This window comes from Aphis gossypii, chromosome 1 (genome assembly GCF_020184175.1).
Source record: "Aphis gossypii isolate Hap1 chromosome 1, ASM2018417v2, whole genome shotgun sequence".
Classification (NCBI taxonomy): domain Eukaryota; kingdom Metazoa; phylum Arthropoda; class Insecta; order Hemiptera; family Aphididae; genus Aphis; species Aphis gossypii.
Genome location: NC_065530.1, coordinates 4,708,787 through 4,733,190, shown reverse-complemented (window position 1 = coordinate 4,733,190; position 24,404 = coordinate 4,708,787). Strand labels below are relative to the sequence as shown.

Sequence of the window (24,404 nt, the reverse complement as noted above, 5' to 3'; positions counted from 1 at the left end):
TTTATTTTATTTTTATTCTTGCGTCATAATTTTATCACATTTTTTGTTGTTTAAAAACACGTCTGAACAATAAAAGAATAATTCTTACAAAACAGATAAAATAGACTCAAAAATACTATTTAAGGGATTCATCTATAAGCCAGTGTGTTAGTATTGACGTCTGGTACTCTGAGTTTATGAGCACTTGTGATTTGTGAAACAGAACTAAATAACTAATATGTCGAAAATTGTAAGTTTTTTTGACATTCTTAAAAAAATTATTAAAGTATCTCTGTTTTAGAATAAACGTCTGTCTATTTATTGTGTTAACGTTGTTTGTGGTATTTTAGACGATCGCAGTGTTAGTGCAGGTGGCCGTCTTTTTTGTAATGCAGGTATCCGTAGACTCCTGCAACGATAAAATCATCAAAGATATGATGGTGAGTATTTGTGGAATGAATATCAAACGCTCATTTTCTGATAACAGCAACCGCGGTTCGTTGTTCGGGTTAAATTTAAGGGGAATGTTGGGCGATACCGAACGCGATTTCAAACGCCTGGTCGAAGATACCGTCGAAGCAGATTGGCAACTGAAAAAATCTTATGAGCATAAACCAAAAGGTATTTATAATTTTATCATGATGTGCCCAACTAAAATTATTAATGTTTGTACGTCTGGTTATAGTAATCTTACAATTTTTTATATATCGTTAACTCGTGAAAACATAATTTGGTATCTACCAATTGTTTAATTTTTCGCAATAGTTTTCTCGGCAAACTAGTAAAACGATACAACTGCCGTCACTGATCAGTGTCGATTTTTTTTAAACAAATGAAACGAATTCGGTAGGTCGCACTTTTTTTGGTTTTTTTTTCGTGAAATTCTTAAAATTCTGAAAATTTAAAAATTATGTTGTCGTTAGAAATTCATAAAACAATATATATATTTTTATATAAAATTTTTATACTTTTATTTTTATATATATTTTTGTTCTCAAGATTTGAAAATTATGTACAAAATATCTCGATAAGTTTTTCAATAACATTTAAAAAATATTAAGTTAGTAACATCACAATAATAGGTATAAATGGTATATATAGGTATCTACCTACTTATTTATTCTTATTTCTATTACTTTATTAGTTATGAATTTATGATTATATAATTTTAATATTTTAATAATAATTACAATGCTTTCGATAACAATTATTTTAATCTGCCATAATATTAATTGTAAAATAAATTACTTTAATAGCAATACCAAAACTCACATAATGAAATATATACTTAGTGATACATGCCTATGGACTTTGGTTCAGAATCATTTTTCGTATTCAATTATAGAATTAAAATTTAATACATCCATAAGACCATAAAATTGGTCTACTTAACACCTTATGATAGAAGAGCGGTACCCACTTGTCTTTGTTTTTTTTTTGGAATTTTTCGACTCCTTTAAAAATTTGAAATTGAAGTATTTTTATTGTTCTTAAGGAAAAGTCATACATATAAAAACAGAACGTTTTAAACTTATATTCCTATGTTCATTTCTCTGTCAGGATTTGAGATAAATAAATAATTTAAGTAAATTTAACAGTTTTGAGGGTATTTTTTTTTTATTTTTAATTAATTTAATTAATTTTTTTTTAGTGTTATTTCTGGATTAAAATTTATTTTATTTTAATGGCCCATAAATTAGAGTTATAATGTGAAAACTAATAATTAGCGATAGTTGATAACAAAACTTGTGAGATATTTGTAAATTTGTAATTAATATTTGTCGTAATCATCATTGAAAATAGATTTTTCTATTTGATTATTTTATCGTTTATCGAAACGGTTCTATTTTTCTACCAGAGATCTTAAAGTTTAAATCTTGGACAATACTGTCTTTATCAGAATACTAGTAATCAAGGACTCTTTATATTTAAAACCGGTACAGTCTCGCCCAAACATTACGTAGTACCTATGCCGTCGTAATCCTACCATAATTAATACCTATAACAGTAAATGTTAAGTAGCTATTAATTAAAATTAATAACAATTAAAGTAGTTTGTATATAATCATTTTTTGGAACTCATAGGTTTATAATTTGTACCATATCCTAGAAATGATGAATTATTTATACCATATTCATCACGAAGGAATAACAGCCAGTTTAGATAGTAAGGTATATTATTCATGAATTTTGATTATAGTGTATAGCTGTATCTAAGTTTAACTATGTATATAGTTTTAATTATATTTTGTTTTTCATAACTTAGCTACAATAAGGCTCACCTTTCTAAATAGTGGACCATAGTACCATACCCGAGAAACTATATTGACGGTGGTTTTCCGTAAAACTGCTTTTTTTATTACCTAGTTATTATTTTGAAAGTACTGGGAATTTTTACTATTGACCTCTCCTAAGTACCTACTAAATTAAATTTTATATCAAAAACTATCTTCAAAATTGAATAATTAAGCAATTATAAGAAGAATAAAAATAATATTGTCCTTCTCAAGAACAATTTTTCACAAACAAAAATGTTTGCATTTCAAGTTTTTTTTATACTGACTGACTAACTTTATTAGTTATCATTTTTCTATACACAAAATACGGTTTTTTGGCTGACAATTACACAGTATATTTTCTTAAATTCATCTTAACTTTCAAACATTATATAGGTCAATTGTGAACCTTGGATTAAATACTGTAGAGGGGAGCTTCTAGAAAAATACTTCTTATTAAGCAAGAAAAAATTTTAACAAAAAAGTATAGAGAAGTACTCATGTTTTTAAACATCTTATTAATATAGAAGTCTAATATGCATTATACACAAATAGTGCTGTAGCGTAGCCAGAAATATATTCATTTTTCATTTATTTATTTCTTTATTTAATTTTTTTTTTTAATTTTTTCAAATTTTCAATTATCTCCTACATAAGTACTAACTTTTTAATTTTAATAAGTCGATTAAACATAAATTTAATTCATTGTGAATCTTATTTTATTATACACTTAATTAGTTGATTAATGTTCATAACACACAAATCAACGCCTATATAGGCTATATAGATTGCTGCAGTTAATAAGGTACTTAGAAATTAAAATACTAATAATACCGATAGCTTTGCATATTATTCTGTATTATAATTTTATATTACAGTCTTAGTGTTAATAATAGTTGATATTATTCGCAATGGTTTTAAAAATAAGTGAAATAAATATATTGATAATTTGTCAAATATCAAGGAAAGCTAAACGTTTTGGTGGTGACGGTAGACGGTGGATAGGGGGCGGTGGTGAAGGTGATGATGGTATGGTAGGAAAAGGACTTGGCCTCTGAGGCTCTAAGGTTTCTGGATCTGCCGCTTATAAATGTATATTGAATATTTTAATAAATACTTAATACACGGTACTCAATAACATTTTGTAGTCCTTGCAATTGTCAATTTTGCAGTGAAATCGTATTTATCATTTGTATAATACTCATTAATTGTTTTTTTTGTTTTTGTTTTAGAATCAAATGTTTCTCCACTGCAGCGTCCAATTCACTTATCGCGTTTCAAAGATAGTTCTAGACACATGAAAACACGTATGATTCCAACACTTCGAGTTAATTCCATATTAATCAATTTTTTGAAAAATAATTTTAGGTGATGATTCCGGAAAGGCTGTGGTTATAAAACGGGAAATAATGATGTCGTTAAAAGAGTGTTGCCTCAATAAGAACTGTTCTATTACAGATTTCCGTCTTATATGCGAGAAAAAATAAACAATATAATCAAAAACATTTTAACATAATATACCTTGTTTTATTATTAAATTATGGGTAATAATTATTATCAGTAGTCAGTACGTATACACAAAAATACACTAATAATTATTTGTATTTTTTTAAAATATATTATATTTTAATGTTCCATATAATGGAGCAAATATATAAATCGCCGTAAAATCACAGACTTGTTTTTATAATAATTTTTTAAAAATCGTTATTTATATTATATTCACCGACAATCGTATATCGTGAACTAAAATCGTGCAAACTTAACACAGGAACTAACGACTTATCATACTTATAAAAATTAAATTAAAATTAACACAGCAGAACTTTAGTCAATATTTTGTTTTTAATTCTTCGGTTTTGCGCGGCGCATTGTTACAAAGAAAAATAAAACTGTACATGAAACGTTGTATACGATATGTTGAGTACGTATAATGTAGAACCAAACAGTGTTAGAGATTTCAATGTGCTTGACGATGTAAGTCAAAATGAAAGACGAGCTGCAGGCGCGGTGTTATTCCCGAGTTTCAGTGTTGCGTGGTTTTAGTAACGATGACCGATGGCATTTTGTCAAAATATGGTGTTACAGTTTTCACTCGTCCTGGTACCGGGTCCTGGACGATCACCGCCTGGAAAAACGACAAAAAAAATAATTATCTTAAGTGTTATTAGAATGAAAAGAAAACGACGACGGGTCACGTCGTGAAAAACGAGTTTATAGGTATAATATGGACAAATAATAATAAATAATATGATTGTAATGTTGAAACACTATATCCGGTACGTATTTACTAAGTGCCTTACGTACGGATATAGTACCTAATTTCTAATTGTTAATTAGTGTTACACAAATTCGTTCGTGCATCTAACTACAGTTTAAATATGTATCTGCATTGTACATGCATAATAATAACATGCAGGGTGCGTCTCGAGGGTTTGATATTTTATACTAATTAGTAAATAGTATTATAGTATATAATTTCGACTGTCCTTCCTCGCATGTTCAGACGTAAATATTCAATATTTATAGGGCCTAGAAAATTCACGGAGCTGGAATTCAGTATATAATATAGCTGTTTGTACAACGAAATAAGAGCGATGCATTTCCTTCGCTCAGTATCCTTAACGCCTCTACTTTTCACACAAGGTACACTGGTACGATATTATTACAGTACCATTATTGGCTATTGTAATGATTTTATACGGTAGGTTGATAAATTGATAGTTAAATATTCTTTTTGTAGGTACATTGAAGACGGTTAAATCTGTAATGCGCTTTTGGTAAGTTGCATTAATGCACTCACTAAACATTCGAAACATTTAATCAATGTAGTCAGCTCATATGGTTCCTTAAACATGATTTCGTGACCCACGATTCTTTTAATTTTAGTGAATCATTTTTTATGTTTCCTGGTATTGAGAGTAAAGGCTTGGAGAGGGCTAAGCCTTATATATTTTACGTCTGTTATGCAGGACACTGTATGCACAGTGCACACATACTTGCAGCTATATAGGATTATCAACACGATTATCTTGCGTAATTAAAAAATCCAGTAATATTCAAATAAATAAAGTCGTCAATTCTTCCGAACGCACCCTGTATACCACAACCACAATGTTTATATGAATAAAATAATATGTACAGTATTTTATGTTTATATACAAAACAAAAATACATTATACACTTCGTGTACTTTTAATAATACCTATTATAATTATAGAGCATCGAGCGCCGCATTTAGCGATTCTGATCGGTCATATATTGTTATATTTATACATATTATTATTGTCGTCGTTATTATTGTATTATTATAGAGAGTGGTTGAATAATTATCTTATTATTATTATTATTATTGTCGTTTGGCTTACTTCTTTCTTTGGGACGTACGAGACCGTGTTGTATTTAATAGTCTTAATGTCGTTTTGCCTACCGAGCTCTTTAGAATTGGGTATAATACTATTAGATTTCGTTTTGGTAGTCGTGTGCTCAGTCTGCAGCAGACTGTTGCTTTGGCTTTGGGAGAGTGTGTTACTCGTGGGGTCTTTCTGGGGTTTCACGTTTTTGTCTATCGAGGGTTTCTCTACAGGCGTGGACGGTTCCAAAACACTCCGAGTATCAGACCTGTAAATCATCGTAATAAGATATATTTGTGTTTTCTAAATGTAGTTGTACAAATTGTTCATAGGTCAGAAGATAATATAATATGTTGTACAAGACGATTATTTAGAATTCGCAGATGTACGAAATACGAAATAAATTTAATAAGTAAAGTACGTTTAAATTTGGACCGTATATAACGATAATATTTCTTTTATTTTTGTGTCAATATTTCCACTCGTTCACAAAAGTATATCATACAGTAATAAATTATAATATTTTGTGTAGGTCTCATCGACCTATCGTGGAAATAAGAATAAAAAATAGTATATGATAATCATGTGCTGGTTGTTGATGAAAAATGAGAATGAGTGTAAAACAGAAGCAGACGAAATAATAACACAATATACATAGGTACTTAGGTACCTAGATAATAATACCGAAAAAAATAAACTGGTAAGATTTATATTATCTGACGTTGCATAATTATTATATGATACATTAATATATGAGAGTTAATGTGGTGTTTATAGATTTATGTGTGTATTTATGGGTACGTGAACATGAATGTATTATTATTATAACTATGTATTTAGACGATTAAAATGTGATTGTAATAATATATTAAACAGCCAATCAGAATCCCTTTTTTGTGACTCTAGATGCTTAAATAATAATATAATATATTAAACTTATAATAATACGTATATATAGTTGCAGTGGTTATAGCGTGTATTTAATAAAACTTACAATACGTATACCGAGTACAGTGTAATATACTTCCAACACAATAGTATTTAGTATTATTACAGTTATTAGATATTATAATATTTAATTATTTGTTACTATAACGCAACACTAGGTTTTTAACATTTTTATATCTTTACAAAAATGCATATTGTAGCACCGTACATTTTTTTTTTGCTAAAAAGATTTTTCATTTGCGTTTCCGTCACGTGACGCGTTTGATGATATAATTTATTATTATTAGAAACATTCTTAATATTATTTATCGCGTTGGACTAATGTCATAAAATCCACTAACGCGCATTATAATAATTGTTAATTTTATCAACGCTGTCGATTAAAATATATCGATTACGCGCGTGTCGTTTTTAATGGTTATTTAGAATAATAATAAAAAAAAAAAATTCGCAATCTACTGCCCCAGCGAGTATCCGATTTCATTTTCAATAATTTATTGTTTTATAATAACATTAAGAAAAAAAAACAGTAAATATATTCAGAACATAAGATGCATATACTCGCGTTTAACAACGGTTATACCTATATTATAAGCCCTGCATTAGAGCATCATAATAATATCATATTTATGGTGATAACAATTCAGGAAATCGAACGAAACGTTAATATAATTATATAAGTAGATATACGATTTGTAATAAGATCTAAACATTGCGACAGCGATGAGTGTTAATTCCTATTAACATATTATACTGTAATGAGGAAGCGTATTATGTACTACAGCAGAGAGTTGCAAAAACTTCCTGACTTAACGCAGCAAATAATATTATTATAATACGATGTGCTTGTTTATTTTTTTACGAATTTTGTTTCTTTGAATTGTGTTTGGAGAACTTTCGAAAAAGGCTATTTGGCTAAATAGTTTAAATTCACGCTTAAGTATCTGTGTCCATTGGCGCTACTAGAAATGAAAATGCTTGACATTCAAATATAATGTCCGCAAAAGACGGCACGGTTAGGATACGATTTTCACGTTATTGCAAACCTTCTAGGTTGTTTTGTTCTCGAAACATCATTTTTTTTCATTAAATAATTTTTACGATTAAATTATTAGCTCGATTATATCTGTATACACAATCTGTTCTTTTGTTCTTATGTTATATACCTACTTTGTACTTAAAAAACATTTATTTTTAAGCAGTTGGTTAACCATGGTTATGCTATGCCATAAGTAGGTGATGTTTATTTAAATTCATATTTTAATATGATGAAATGTAATATTGTAATCGATAGCACACAGAGTATATCTGCATGCAATGAACTCCTCGGCTGAGGAAGTTGAAGCCTTTTCCCAAAATTTAAAAATGCTTTCTATGTTCTGTGGATACACTTACATATATGTTACTATTTATTCACTAAACCCCTTCCAAGCAAGGTTTCTAGCTACAACACTGATTACAAAAACCCATCCCGTTACCCGGTTGTATATTTCAACCGTGGATGTGCACGTCATTAATCGGAACTACCGACAACAGTGCAGACTTCTACAGTTAAGCGAACAAGCAAACTTCAATACTTATATATTATTAGGCGTGTTTAAATGTTAGTTGCAGTAGGTACCTATATTATAATGATTTTTGATGATAAAATTATGAAATTTTTGTTAGATATTATATTATATATGTATATATAATATACAATATTATAGCCATTCATCAGTGCGCGAGTGGAAACGAGACACGGAAAATACAGCCGACAAGCGTGATATTTTCTAACAATATCGTCGCGCACTACAGGCCGTGTGTATATATTGATTTATTGATTCGTATTTCGAGATCGTGTGAACAAATGCAGTGGTTAAGTGTATTCATTAAATGTAAAAGTACCTTCGATTTTCCCAGCAGTAGGATTTTAGGTGTTTTGGCGTGCAAGTGTTCTCGCAACATTCTTCGACTATTACTCTTTTTCGACGACGGCTTGGGACGGTAACATCTGGAACAAAAACAAAAAATAAATGTCAAAATAATGCTCCGTAATGTTTGAAAAAAAATATATATTACAACATGATAATAATATCATAATGTGATAAATAACAATAACAATTAACAATGTTCGTTATGTAACATGTCTAACGTGTACGTGACGTATTATATATTATATTATTATATGCTCACTTAAACATATTAGAGACGCTCGTAGATTATAATAACCATATAATGTCATCGTATTCGACAGTGATTATAGAGTATAGACTAATAATTAGTAGGTATTAATATAAAATGGTTAACTTTTTCCCTAATTTTCATCTATAGGTACGTCGAACAATTTTGTTTGAAATCGAACGAATCTCCTAATCGGCAGATGTTAATCATTTTCAGCAAGTACAGTCGAATTATCAAATTCTAATCATTATATTGTAATAATATAATATAGTTGGGAACATTTTTGTAGACCGCATACTAATGTGTAGCCCCAAGACACTTTTCGGAGTAGAATCAATAGTTGTTAAAGTATCTCAAAATATGTGAAACGTATTGAAAAGGATATTAGAATTTTGTCAATTTATAAAACTCCCCGTACGTGCCCCTTCGTATTAAATATATATAAATATTTTTATTTAGACTAGGAAATCTTGATTTTATTATTTACTTAATTACTCATTGTGATTCGTAGTGTAATTACGAATCATAATATTATGTTTAGGACGTTTAGGTAATATTTTAATGTCATAATGACCGAGGAGTTAAAATTATTCAAGGATTATCTTTGCAACTCTGTGTTATACTGGTTAGATAAAAATATTATATTCAAAATCTTTTTCACATACGAGTATTCCATTATAAACGCCAAAACTCATAAAGCAAGTAAGTATATGATATTAATATATTTTATGTTTTTAAGTTAAATTTTAGTTTAAAAATTACTGAGGTGGGTCGTATTGCAGTGTAGGGGAGTATGTAATATTTGCAAATATATGATGCGATATTAGCGTTAATGAATCGTTGCGAGTGGTTACGAAATTAATTGCTAAACCATAATACTTTTTAGTAGTATATTTAATAGACCATTATGTAGTTAAGACGGAAAAAATTTTCTTTACAATTTTTAGTGGCTCGCTAATTTGCTACATTTGTAAATATATGTGTAAAGCGTGCCACTGAATTTCATAAGTAGTGTTCAGCAAGATTGCAAGAACGACGTTATAATTTTCGGTTATAAATAAATATTGGCACTTCGAACAAATTTTTTTCTTTTAAACGTGTAGGTAGGTACATTTTCTAACCACAAAAATATTTTTTCAAAAAAGTTTGTCTTAAATTTAAAAGAAAATATTTATGTTTCCACAATAAAGGTGAATAAAATATTTAAATATTTTGAGTTTTGAGAAAATGTAATTTTAATTTTTGTTTGAACAGTTATGGCAGATTAAGCAGTATCAATTGGGATTTAAGCTCTAGACCGTTAATTAAGCTACTTGGCATATAGAAGAAACCATTTTTCAAATTAAGAGAAGAGAGTGTTAATCAATAAAAATTCACTGGTCTTATGGAATTGAAATTACCAACGTATAACATGACACATTTCATAATGCATTTTAGTGTTTATAGTTAAAAAATTAAAATATGCGAAATAAAAAAATAAAAAAATAGATAATTTGTATCTATAATAGATAGACGAGTTGTTAATCGCATAACTATTTTGTATGTCACTTAAAAAAAAAATCATACCAACGTGCAATGTATTAGCCTCAGGTTCTCAACTATAAATTACCTAATATCAAAGGATTTGTGAGCGGGGAAAAAGTGTGAAAAACGGTGGTTTATTTTTTTAATCTCTGTTTTATTTTAAGGAAAAAACATTAATCACGGCATCTGTATAGAATTATTATATTAAAGTGGATTCGGACTTACCATCACTCGCCGGATGAAAGTTGTATCCATTGCTGCAGATCAACGCCAATACGTTGGCGAGTTGTGATCCACAAAAATGCCTCGGCGTGTCCCACGAAAAATTTATGATCGGTGAGCTGCTAACGTGGCTGGCCAGCAACATGACTATCACCAATACCACAGCTGAGTTCATCGCAAATCACACCTGAAATACATAACAGTACCTACACATATTATTATTATATCATATTAGATTTTGTTTCAACTTCAAACCCTGTTCGCGTATACTGCGAATTGTTCAAGAAGTTTGGAAACTGATATTATATTAAGTTGTGGATATAAAACTGTATCCAAACTTTTTGATCGAATCTTACATAGGTAAGGTTAATAAAAACATCACTTATTATACAAATGTTGTATATTATAATGATAAATGTATAATTCTTGTTACGTTTCTGTCGAGTTATCGGAGCGAGTTGCTACTGGAACGTAGTTCTCGATCAAATTGTATGCACTCTGTAGATACGTTTACGAATGTAAATTTAGTATGAAAAGTTCTGCTGAGATTTGAAAGAAATTGTCGATGTACGAATATGTTTTTTTTTATAATAATAATAATGATAATAATAATTAGTAAATTATTTTATCCGTAGATCGGCGTGGGTGTATAAATCGATATAATAATTATACAACTGAAATAATAATAATATATTACCTATATACCAAATATCATGAATTTTTACAAACACGTAGTCAACGACGATCAGTATTAGCGAAATTCTGAAATGAAACAGTGACGACTGACGATAATTGCGAGTGAGCGCCTTTTATATACCTACGTGTTATGAATTCCTGATCCCGCCACACAGGCAGGAACTAGATTATAGCAATCTGCAATATGGTATTAGCGGAGTAGGAATAATTAATTATTAAAAAATTAAATTAATAATTAAATCAGTTCGAACGGAATAGTGGTAGGTATATTAGGGGGAGGAAGTAATGCGAAAGCGGTTCCCTCCCGGTCGTCGGTTCAAACAGAAAAAAAAAAGTGGTAGGTATATTATATATATACAATTTATATAAAAAATTATACGCAGGATTCTGGTACAAAATATTGATAATAACAAAAGTATACCTATGACGATGGTAAAGTCCATTTCGGTTGCATCTGAGCAGGACCTTTATTACACGTCATTATGAAAAATATAATGACTAATGACTTATTAACTATTGTTAAAATATTACCAGATTACATTAATTCATTTGTTTTTTACACGTTGGTCAAACTTAACATTTTATTTGGATAATGAAAAATGTTAAGTATTCAAAAATTTTTTGAAAAATTATTATGATGTTCCATCAATATTGATATAATAATTGTATAATATAGTTATATTTAGAAATTATTTGCATATCACTATTCTTTTTTTAACTTAATAATCGCAGTTTTTTACGAACAAATATTTACACAATTTTGTTTTCCACTATACTTTAAACAAACTCGAGCCCTTTAAATAAGTATAGGATTTCTCATAAAGAACGCAGTTTTTAATTTTGCTACAAAGAAATTTTATTCTATAAGAAATACATTATTAATGGTACATATTATTTTACTATGACTTGAGGTTTAAATCTGAAATACTATTTCGTGCATATGACCCCCCCCCCTAATTGCTCGACACGCAGTGACTGCTATCTCTCCACTTTCCCAAAAGCCACACCAAACGGTTACTCACTGTGGACGCATTTGTTTTTCCTTGCTTGCCCTTGGGTTCTCACTTCCCCAAATTTGACAATTTTGTTTATTGGCATATCCACTTAAGTGGAAATGTGCTTCATCACTTAAGATGATTTTTTTCACAAAATCAACAGGACGTTGACTCGTTAAAACCCAATTTAACGAATTCAATTGTATACCACTCCATGACGAACAATAAACAAAATTACTATCACTAAATACACCCACTAAAAACCTCAACAATTATATAAATGACAGAAATTATAAGAATAGTGTCACCGACCTAATAACAAAAAAATTACCCAGCATTTTAAAAACTGCGTTCTTTATGAAACACCATATTACTTTCTTAAAGGACTCGATTTTGTTTAAATTAAAATGGAAAACAAAATTGTGTAAATATTTGTTCTCAAACAACTGCGATTATTAAGTTAAAAAAAGAATAGCGATTCATCGCTACGCTCGTCTTAATGTATAATGCAAATAATTGCTAAATATAACTATATTATACAACTATTATATCAATATTGATGTAACATCATAATAATTGTCAAAAAAAAATTTAAATACTTAACATTTTTCATAATCCAAATAAAATGTTAAGTTTGACCAACGTGTAAAAAACAAATGAATTAGGTAATCTGGTAATATAAATTTTACAACACGGTATACGACTGGCAGTCAAAATTGTTCACTTAAAAATTATTTTATTATAATTATAATTATAATTATTATCATTATTTTATTTATTATTTACTGGATTAAAGTTCAGTGGTCAAAATGGCTTAAAATAAGTGGAAGGATGCCTTACAATTCAGATTTCTTCATATCATCATGACATTCTTTACACCTTATATACTATTTTTTTCCATAGTTTATGCACTAGTTCAATACATTTTGTTTATGCATCAAAACATTACAATATTTTTTATCATAAATAATAATTAAAATTAAACAAATAAATAATGTAAATTTTTAAATTTACTAGGAAAAAAACTGATAAAATGTTTTATTTCTTGTAGAGATTTGATTGCACACGCCAGCTTTTCAGATAATCATATTAAAAGCTCCGCCACAAACAAAGCAAAATAAAGTAGTATATTAAGTATTTATAAGAAAATTTGTGTTTGTTTATACATGACAAAAGTTGCAAAATTATGATCTCAAATTTTATATTTTCTAATTTTAATAAATTTAAAAAAAATGTTATTGCCTATTGGATCCATTTCATTTTTTACATCTGTGGAAACTCTAATTCAAAACAGCCAAACAAGTTCGACACTGATTTTTGACAAAAAAATTTGTTACTTTATAGTTTATGATATGGCAGGCCACAGGTGACAAATGACAATCCATTTATCATATAGAATTCAATGGATGTAACATACATATTCGCTTATCAGTTATCAACCAAGTTAGAAATTATGTTTAGATATTTTAGTAAAATTTTAAAATATTTTAGGAAGAGCCAACTTAATCATATATACTTAATGTTTTATTTTTTTTTTTAAAAAAGATAATTTCAAAGTTATTTAATACATAAATGTATGTTTATGGATTATACTATTAATGGTAGTAATAATATAGTATAGTACAACTGAAAATAAATTTGGAGGTAAGTACTATTTAAAATTATATAATAACCATTGCTCTTTTTTCATGTTCATATAGACCTCTACATTTTTATTTAAGGCTTGTAATTTTTTCCACGGGGGTGACCCACTGCCTTCATTAATTCGTCGTTCCTAAATGTTTTTGAACTTAAATACTAGAAAGAGTAGAAAGACCACTTCGAAAATTAACTATTTTTGTTTGTAAAATTTACAATTTTACAATTGAAAAGTTCACTCTGTGTTGAATACTGTTAAATTAATTTATATAATCGTTTAATGGTGTTTATTTATTTTTTTTTACTTTAATTTCTCAAACGTCAAAATAATATTTTGAACAATAATTTTAAATATTTTTACTAACGTGTAAACTGTCCTGTCTTATGTATGGGCAAACAGAGGAATATAATATCTCACGTAAATGTGTAGAAGTGGAATTCACGTTGCTGATTTTATTGTATGTTAGATATAGAAATTAGAAAACAATTTGGAAATCTACCACTGAATAATAAATTACAAGAATATGGAATTTTTCGAACAAAATAGTATCGATGGTGTGAACATTTTTAATATTAAAGTTTTCCGTATTCGAGATAAAGATAAGTACAACATACGTATACGAGTGAATATGAAATTAAGATGGCTCAACGTTTCAGAGTTATCTTTTAAATGTTTACCAACTTATATTCTTTTTTCGTTTTTTTTAGGGACTTCTAGGTGTTGGGTGCTTAGCCTCCAAGATTTATACTATTTGTATCTGTGAGTGTATATAAATCATACCATAATAAAAATAATATAATGCTCGTTATATAATAATGATATATAAATATACATATAATATATACATTTATAAAAATTATGTTGACACCGACGATATAAAATCGATCTTTGCTCCTAGATACTGCACAATATGCGGTCGCAAGAGTTGGTGACATAATAATAATAATAATGCTATTTTTTGAACAACATAGCGTTTCTATTTAATTTCAACGACAAACACGAATATTATATCATATCATATTTTTGTTGAGTAATATGTGTTTCAAATGTCTGACATATTGAAAACAATAAATTATTTTATAATGCTGATTATGTATATGCATTATGCGCGTGAAACAATCGATTTTCTTTTAAGAAAATGTAACAATAGAACAAAATATAAATCTACGTCGATCAGATGGAATTAATTGTACACGAATTGTGCGAATATTATTTATTTGTATATTTTATATTTATTGTACCTATATTAATTTTTTCATCACAAAATCTAGGTTATTTAAACATTATAATATTGACTGTGGTTTTCAAAAGTAAAGTCATATATATGTCAAAATATAAACCATCACTCGAAAGACAGATCTGTGGCTTAAATTTATTATAGTTAGTATTATTGTGGGATCGCGGGAAGAAATTATTATTATTCAGTTGGTCATGTCGACCCGTGACATCTCCTCACCGAAATGGGACTAGATTGAACGAAAATTTGTGAAGTAAGTGGAAGTAAAATATAGTTGTAATATCATATTATTTTATATTAGAACTTATGTTTTTTTTGGAGAGATCGAAGAGTTTACGATATATTTGCAAGCTTGGATTTGTGACAGACGTGTTGTCTTATATCTGTGATGGGAGTACGCCAGAAGTTTGAGTAAAATGTTTAGGTAAGATATTTTTTTTTATCATATTTGTTTATTTGTATTCGAATGTCTTTCTAACCAAGGAAATAATTGTTCGTTGCCCTCGCGAATAATAACGACTTTTGATCGCTGTCGTTCTCTCGTTTAAAAGTTATTAGACATTTAGACGGTATATATTTATATAATATCAAAACGTCCCTCAAAAACCGCCTCGCTCCGACGAGATAATGCGTTAATACTTTATCGCCGTCTGTATATTGTATAATAATTTAATAAAATATAATATAATATCCGAATGAACCGAAAGTCCGTTTCGCGCGTATGGCAATGGCTCGTTCAAGGGCGCTTTGGTTTCAATAAAAATTCGTCTACACGGAGGATTATTTTTATTGTACATCGTTTATATATTGTATATGTGCATATAAAAATGTATAATGGAATTATGCGAGGTGCCCATAACCACTTGATAAATGAGGATTGATGATTTTTAAATTGTGTTACGCGTAAAGGTGTACCTATACGTGATCACTGAAAATATTAATTAATAATAACGTTTACAGCTGTACCGCGGTAAGGTCGCCAAAAAGACGTTGACTCGTGCCAAAAGGGCGTCAGTCGGTCTCGTATATAAAATAATATAAAACATAAAACAGTGACAAGGTAATCACATGATAATAATAATATTTTGTTTGTTGTTTTGGCTAAGTTTTTTGAACCGACAGGGTAATCTTGTGTTGGCTACTCCGTCACACACCGTGGGTCGTGCTTCTAAAATTATAAAACTGTAGAGTGAGCATTTATATTAATAACCAAATTATAAAATGCTATAGTAAGCTTTGAAAGTGTTGGCTTAAAATTAAATACTTAGAATCAATAAAAACTATTCATCTCGAGTTATGTTTGGTGTACAAATAATTAACCATTTTATTATGTTTTTAAATATTTGAAATCCAAATAAACTCAGAGTTAGTTCAACTGCACCCTATATGATTTTGATAATACAATAGACGGGATTTTTACTTTGTACGGAATTACAAGCTGAGTTTAAAAGTTTTTTTCGTCCTCAACTAAGGATAATAATCTGAAAGTGTCACGATTATATACTTAAAACGTCCGGTGATTTCGCTGTATTTACACGCGTGACGCTCCTATTTATCGACGTCCCGTTTATAAATAAAATAATAATTATCAACCGGTTATGTCGGAGGTTATAATATTATCATAATATATATTTAGAAGCTAATAATTTTATAAATATTAATTTTTCGAGTACGCAAGTCCGATAAAATGAACCATGAAATTCGGTAATCGGACTTTCGAAAGGTCATTCAAGAGATAATGTTATATCTATACTAAACGTGCGTATTATACGGTTTCAAGTTTGTCCTCAATTTAATTCGAAATCGCATACGACTAGTGCTTTTGTTTAATGAGTAATGACTATGTATTATCGTTTGGCGGTCGATATTGATATAAATTAATTTTAATTTTTGTATGTTATGCTTTTTACCACAAATCAAAATCGACAGAACGTAGTAGAAAATATTTCAACATTAATTTATAGTCATTACTGTTCGCGTAAGTCGATAAAAAAAAGTTTCTCTTCAATTTCAATTCAGATTGAAACAAATCATCGAACAAATCTAGAGATAGAAAAGATCGATAGAACGTAATATTTTTGGAGAGCCACTTCAGGAATATACAAAGCTTTAAGGAGCCATAAAAGTTTAATTTGTGTGTTTGTTTAAAGCAAAAAAAGGTAAATTTAAAAAATAAAATGAAAATCTATTAACATTTTGTTTAATTTACTAAAAAAAAAAATTCTTGTTAGCAGACCGGATTAAATTCGTCGACGGGCCGACATTTGGTGACCCCTGATCTATGGTCGAAACGTTTCGACGAATTTAAGTGGATTTATTATATCCTCTGCGCACGCGACAATTTAATAATATTATATAATACTGTAAACTATTGTAAATTGGAATACAATTAAACCAAACTTTTTTCGTACACAACTAAGTAATTCTTATGCTTGTGCAAGTACAATGTACACTTTTGATCACGCTATAATATAAGAATAAAACACGTTAGCGGCAAAAAACACGTAGGTATACAAATTAATAATTAACGTTCTTAAATAATTTATGCTGCGGTGATAATAGGTACTATACTACTATGAATATTATTATCTATACAATATGCCAATTTATATAAAGTTCTTAAATATTTCACAAGCTGCGAGTATGATCAGACATCAGTACTGGTTTTGATTTCGACAGGCGGGGGGAGTTTAATGCTTAACTTAGGCACAATAAATGTATTTTTCTATTTTCTCGTCGAAACTTTTTTAAATGAGAACTTGAGTTTTATTCTTATTATATATTATTAATTTAAAATTTTTATAATGTTATTTACTGTAATAATTTCCTTAAATTATTATTGATATTAACCTATATATATAAAAAAAACCAAATTCTGAGGGGGAGATATATTACTCGGAATAATGCACTTGATGGTCTTTCTATATCATATTATTAATATTATTAATTTCAAAAAAACCATATGAATATTTATAAAATTATATCGATGAATGATTGTTAACATTTGTTGTTTGGCCGAAATGCTTTCAGTCTTTAAAAATTCCAACGATAGAGTTCAACGAATCTTAAAACTACTACAGTTTGTATTTAAAACCCTTCAAAATTGTTTGGCTTGAGTAAAAATTTTTTTATGAATTAGCCAAATCGAAAATCGTTGAGTTATTCAGTTGTATTGTTATTATTATATATTTTACATTTTATTTGACCTATATCTTATTAAATAAAATCTTAGTTGACACTCTACTTGATGGACATAATATAGCATATAGCATAAAAATATGAAAATATTATTGTATATTTAGGTGACGATGACCTCGCAAAATAATAAAATGCTGCAAATTTTTTACAACGTCATGCCTGCAGTCTATTTTTAACCATATGATATAAATATATAATACCTATGCATATTATATATATATAGGAATTTATATTGTAGGGATGATACAGTAATTATATATTATGCACAATGATTTATAATATGATTTGACGGCAAAAATAAAAATAGAATATAACAATAATATTATATTACAAAGTAAAAAAAAATCAAGGGCTAAGAAAAACAGATTGAATTTCAATTGAAATGTTAATTTAAAATGTATTATGCGATAATGTAATTGTTACTCAAGCCGCTCGACGATTGATTTATTCGCTCGGCAAACGTTTTTCAATAACACAATAAGAACATTGTATAGTATAAATTAGGTACTTAATGACTTGTATTAACGTCGTACCTATTACACCTTGTAGAATACACATACACAAGCGCGATATTTTCACTTCATAATAGTGTAAAATAAAAAGCCTTTATTTTTCCGGCGATAAGGCAGAAGGAAAAAGAATAAGTTTACTCCCATAATTGTTATCGTTTAGCAGTCAATATAATATATTGTACAGTATCGATGTGAACTTTGTGTCGCGGGGTCAAAGACGAGGAACCGCACAATTTAACGAAAAAAACATTTTAATTACAAATCATTACAAACGTGTGATAATGGTTTCGGTTTAATATTTAAAATTATACACATGGCCAGGTACCTACAAATCATCTGTAGCAGTGCGGCTATTTTCGCGAGCATATATATAATATATTGTTCAAGACAAACACGTGTCAGCGATTCGAACACCAGAAACAGTAAAAAAACGAGTAAACAACAATTATTATTTAATTATACTCAATATAATACTTTATAATATTTTATCAAATCACATTAAAATGTTTTAATAACTTGATAATTTTTACAATTGTACATACAACCGTCGTTATCGTATAGTCTGTTAATTATAATAGGTACCTACGGTAAATTATATTCATATGTCTTTAATGATTAATAATATTTCATAGACATTGAAGTCGTAGTCGTAGTCGTACCTATATGCAAAGTTTTACCACGCGTATGTAAAATTTGATTAGGTTTTTGATTGTAATGAAAGTTAAAGCTGCTAAAATTTTGGGTATAAGGTGTAAGAGAGTTGTGTATGTATCATTCTCCATAGAGTACACAACAGTTAAGTGCACACCTACGTGTGGATATTAAAACGAATTTGCTTAAAATGTAAGTCATTATAAATGTACCTTACTTGGATATTTAACGACTGAATGAATCAAAATCTCATTATTCGTATAGCATACATACAAAGTCTCCTTTGAAATATTGTTTTCTGTATTACATATTAATATTTAACCGTTATAATTACTAGATATAAAATAACTATATTTTGGTATTATTTTATTTTAAGTATTAAACAGCTTTCATATGACTAAATGACTAGTGGCTCGATTATCTATTTGGCATTTATAATACCTATTTTGTATATTATAGTAGTTGAAACTTTATACTAAGGTACCTTCGAGTGACAGTATTAATAATAATAATTTCGTTTCCTACAGTCAATAGGCAATAGCAATAATAACGAACATACACTGTATATGACATTAAAACCGGCTGGTGTTTCGAGTATAGTTCGTCGAATGGATTATACATTATTTAGATGAATAGCAATTGAGAAGTAATTGAGAATAACACATCAATAAATTCATCATTAAGAATTTGGAAACAGTATGAACAAACTGTACTACTTACTGCAAAACGAAAATAAATTTAGGTATTATTTGTGAGTTGCAAATAGTAGAATGGACTTCAACATAATACTGTAGGTATAATAACTGTTTATATCATCGTATTTATCATTTTTCATTATTTTATGATTAAAAATAATCTAAACTATAAATCATGGTATATAATATATCAAATAAATAGATAAAGACGATGAAATTTATAATATTGTTGTTATAATGCTAATTTTATTGTTTAGTTAAAAAAACAAAAAATATTATATCTGAATCTGTATATAATATATACTATACACTTTTATAAAACGTGCAACACTACATATTTTATACTAAATATTTTAAAAATATTAATTTCAATAGAAATAATTATCTAGGTATTATATTAGCTTAATCCAACTAACAATGATTAAGATTATCCATAAACATTGTTGTATTCCGATAAGTCTTAAAAAACATTAAATTATTGCAATATAATAGAAGGTTTTTTGATTTATTTTCAAATACTTCAGATTGTGTAAACTTATAGGAGTAAATTCATAACAGTTAAGGTTAAACAAATCAAATCATATATAAAATAGTTAAAGGGAGTTTAGTTTAGTTCATTGTTTTATAAAAATCTAAATATTAAAGATCATAGTATTATTATGTAGGTATACAATTATAAATTATAATATAATATTATTATATTTTTCTGTCATTTAAATTGTATGGGATTTAAAAGTCTCAATCAATCCCGATTTTTGAAATATATTAATACAACAAGAGCAATGACAATTGGTTTCATGACTACTTCGTCAATTTATTACGTGAGAATCGTTACATTTTATAAAACAAATGCACGACAATTTTGTTGACCTCTGCATTTATGGATGTATTCCTGTTCGTATGTTATGATTATGACAAAGGAAGCATTCGTAAATATATTATATTTCAAGCTAACAAAATATGTAGTTTTTTAAGTATTCAATTTATTATTCAACAATTTACATAATCGTGTATCTGGTATAATATAACAATTTAATTTACCTATCAAATTACATAAAATAATACCACGAGAATAAATCGAAATAAACACTAAGAGAGATTGCGATCGTTGATAAACGGATAAAAAATATAAAACTCTAAAGATGATGATGTTACAAAAAATTGACTTCATAATTTTTTCAAAAGTTATTTCAAGATTTTTTCTAGCATAATGGAATGTATGTATAATAGTAACATTGCAAGCCAGACATCCTAACTGTGGAATTTTATAGATGATAATTTAGAATATTTTAATATTATATTGTTTTTTTTTATTGAAGAGTGAAGACGATTTATAAATAGTTGACCTGGATTAACTCTTAATAAATAAGATATATGGTGTCTTTGAACTTCGTTTCGTTATTCTACCCACTGTGTAAGAAAGAAAATAGTTGTAATCATTATATTTGTCACATTACAATGTAGAAATCTGAGTAATCTGACAAAATAATTAAAATATTTTGAATAGTAAATATGTTAATTACATGATAATCGGAGTGCATTATTATTTCTTAATCGCAGCCAAAATTTTAGTACAATATCAATTTTGAAAAAAATCGTATCCTAAATTTAGAACAAATGATATTATAGTATCATTCATATTTAAAATTAAATAATGTGAGGTAAATTCTTTAATTTAGTAGACCCTAAAAATTATAATGCTAATTTGACAGGTAGTTGTGCGAGTAAATATTTCTAGAATGAGTGACGTTTTTACACATGATGATTATTAAGATTATTTCATTTTATTTGGTAGATATAAAACTAGACTACTAAAGTTTATGCCAAAGTTATGGTTTAGTATTATTTTAATATCTCTACATACTTAAATACGTTAAATCCTATTCGTCTAAGAGAATAACAAACATACTACATGTTCTTGAAATGTCAAAGCATAAGTTTTGTAAGACAAATATTTATAGTTAAATTTTGTTTGAGTCTTAAAAATATAAAATAAATATAACTACATAGTACATTTACACCATAATAATTAGTTTATTTATATGAGTTAACTAAAAACTTTTTTATATATCTATTTAATATTTATTAGGTATATGTATTAACCGTTATATTTTAAATATATTTTTTGTTTGATAATTATTATCAAAATTAAAAATGATTACTTTTATGTATGAAAATTACGTAAACAATAGATATACTTGACACACATTACCATAAATAAAAACAACATAACATAAAATAACATAAGTTCATTATCTGACTTGCAACTGAAGTGAAATCCAAAAAATCAAATTTTTGATAAAAAAAAATTATTTTTATTTCAAATTATAATTAATAAATTAAGTAACCTTTGTTATTGTGACAACAGCGTAATCAAGTGTTTAAACGATAATGTCATAACTAGTTTATTGACTTACATAGAGATCTAGTGATATAGTACATCCCTTTTAAGTGGCCGATGATCAAAAGATAATGGATGTGCGTAAATTGCGCGCGGCATGTCTATAATTTGTCTAGTCTGAAGAACGAGCCAATAAAGCTTATTACACGCAGAAATAAGAGAGATGAAGGCCATAAGATATATTTCATATTATTATCTTTTCGAGTTATTACAGTTAGTATTTTGGTAAATAGTGATAGTGTAAAATATTTATGTTAAACTAGAGAATATCTAGATCAAAGTCCCAATGAAATTGTTTTCTACAACTAATTTTAGACTCTGAGTAATGAAGTAATGAATTTATTGGTTACTCAATGATATGTATCAAACTTTTTGGAGTAGTTCAAATGCTTCAGCCTACAACTACAACTTACTATGAACATGGTTTTTGGTATAAAATTGGATGTAGTACTTAAAAGTAAAAAAATTCCCAGTGTATATAAAGGGAGAAAATAAAAGTAATATTACAGAAAAACGGTAAAATTTACGAAAAATTAGGCTTTGTTTTTTTAGTTATTTAAATTTTTTTTTGATTTAAATGTACTCGACCAAATTTTCTCAAAATATATATATTCAGACAATATATTTTTTTATACATTTTTAATTTTTTTTTTTCGATCAAATATGTTGATATATAATATATCTTTTCTTTTAGTTAAAAAGTTTGAAAATGTCTAATAAAGTGTTCAGTTAATAGTTTTTCATACATCAATTCAAAAATAACGAAATTAAATAGTCACTGTTTTTATTTAAAAACAAATTATTTAAAGTTATATAAATAAATTATAAAATTTAATAATAATTAGAAATAGATGCCGACATTTTCTGTTCAGAATCATTTTTCGTATGTAATGATTACTATTGAATTAAAATTTAATACTCACAATAGTGATTTAAAAAATGACTCAATGATGAGATATAGGTACTCTAAATCTAATATAATATACAGTAAATTATTATTTTCTAGTTTCTTTTTAATTAAATTTGTAAATTTATTGAACTTTAACTTTCTTTTTTTTTAAATTGTTATTACGAATTCGTTAATTTAAATTAGAATTTAAAAAAATGTATAAATATATGTATTGAAATCCCACTAAGATATAAAAAAAAATAGAATAATAATACAATTTATTTATTTTCGAATCCATTAATAAATCGTTACGGTTGCTCAGAAAAATGATGATCATTAGTTGACTAAGTAAACTAGTAGAGAACCATTGGATTTTTTTGTAAAAATCCGTATCTTTAATGATTAACATTCGGGGAAAAAATTAATTTTAATAATGATAATACTGAGACGTTTCAAAAATTTGAAATTCACGAAAAAAAAAACAGGTTGTCTGAACAAATTAAATAATATTAAATAATTTGATCGAGATTTATAACAAAAAAAAAAAAAAAAAATTAATAATAATAATTTAATATTATCAATATTATCTATATTAGTATAATATTTTCTACCCTGTATAAATCCCACGAGATCTGTCAACGTTTGAATACCTATACAAGATACAACACTCGATCGTAACATCGATCGGTTAAAAACTAAACGCACAACGCGCGTCGATCGAAGAATAAGACTAAAATAATAAAATAATAATAATAGTAATAATAATAATAATTCCATACAGATTTGGAATTATTGCCGGTGTTATTGATTTTATTTCATTTTTTTTTTAATTACCTGTAATTCGTGGGTAATTATTCTAGCCGAGATCTAGAATCGCCGAGGTATCGGACAACGCGGTCGGTCTGAGTAGATGTACTCCGGTCTTGAGCCATTAACTAACTGACTGACTGCTGCACATGACCGGCGTTGTCGGCTTTCCGTCTGCTCTCCGTATCACCCTCTATTTATCCCATTATTATATTATTA

The 24,404-nt window shown here is 27.7% G+C and overlaps 2 protein-coding genes across 4 annotated transcripts; one reads left to right on the top strand and one right to left on the bottom strand.

Moving 5' to 3' along the window:
- Positions 1 to 63: 63 nt before the first annotated feature.
- On the top strand, positions 64 to 4,080 carry LOC114127148 (uncharacterized). The gene is made up of 4 exons (XM_027991293.2): positions 64 to 229; positions 330 to 600; positions 3,488 to 3,562; positions 3,624 to 4,080. Exons 1-4 carry the CDS (start codon positions 218 to 220, stop codon positions 3,740 to 3,742), a joined length of 477 nt encoding a protein of 158 aa, XP_027847094.2. The 5' UTR covers positions 64 to 217; the 3' UTR covers positions 3,743 to 4,080.
- A 1-nt stretch (position 4,081) lies between these two features.
- LOC114127147 (uncharacterized) lies at positions 4,082 to 24,372 on the bottom strand. Of its 3 annotated transcripts, none has more exons than XM_027991290.2 (5): positions 24,213 to 24,372; positions 10,469 to 10,652; positions 8,444 to 8,549; positions 5,624 to 5,876; positions 4,082 to 4,383 (listed from the first exon to the last, which is right to left on the bottom strand). In XM_027991290.2, the coding sequence occupies exons 2-5, from the start codon at positions 10,638 to 10,640 to the stop codon at positions 4,282 to 4,284; spliced, it is 633 nt and encodes a 210-aa protein (XP_027847091.1). In that variant the 5' UTR covers positions 10,641 to 10,652; positions 24,213 to 24,372; the 3' UTR covers positions 4,082 to 4,281. The 3 variants fall into 3 exon arrangements, with proteins under 3 accessions (XP_027847091.1, XP_027847092.1, XP_050055166.1); XM_027991291.2 differs by having other exon boundaries at positions 10,469 to 10,671; positions 24,213 to 24,358; XM_050199209.1 differs by lacking the exon at positions 24,213 to 24,372 and adding an exon at positions 11,163 to 11,181.
- Between the last annotated feature and the right edge of the window lie 32 nt (positions 24,373 to 24,404).

Excerpts from the sequence above, each read along its gene's own strand:
- LOC114127148 (XM_027991293.2), top strand. Across the intron at positions 601-3,487 it reads TTATGAGCATAAACCAAAAG|AATCAAATGTTTCTCCACTG; the intron begins GTATTTATAATT and ends TTTTTGTTTTAG. Across the intron at positions 3,563-3,623 it reads TTCTAGACACATGAAAACAC|GTGATGATTCCGGAAAGGCT; the intron begins GTATGATTCCAA and ends AAATAATTTTAG.
- LOC114127147 (XM_027991290.2), bottom strand. The coding sequence starts at position 10,640 with ATGAACTCAGCTGTGGTATTGGTGATAGTCATGTTGCTGGCCAGCCAC. Across the intron at positions 8,550-10,468 it reads CTTTCATCCGGCGAGTGATG|ATGTTACCGTCCCAAGCCGT; the intron begins GTAAGTCCGAAT and ends TTTTTGTTCCAG. Across the intron at positions 4,384-5,623 it reads CGTACGTCCCAAAGAAAGAA|GCGGTGATCGTCCAGGACCC; the intron begins GTAAGCCAAACG and ends TCGTTTTTCCAG.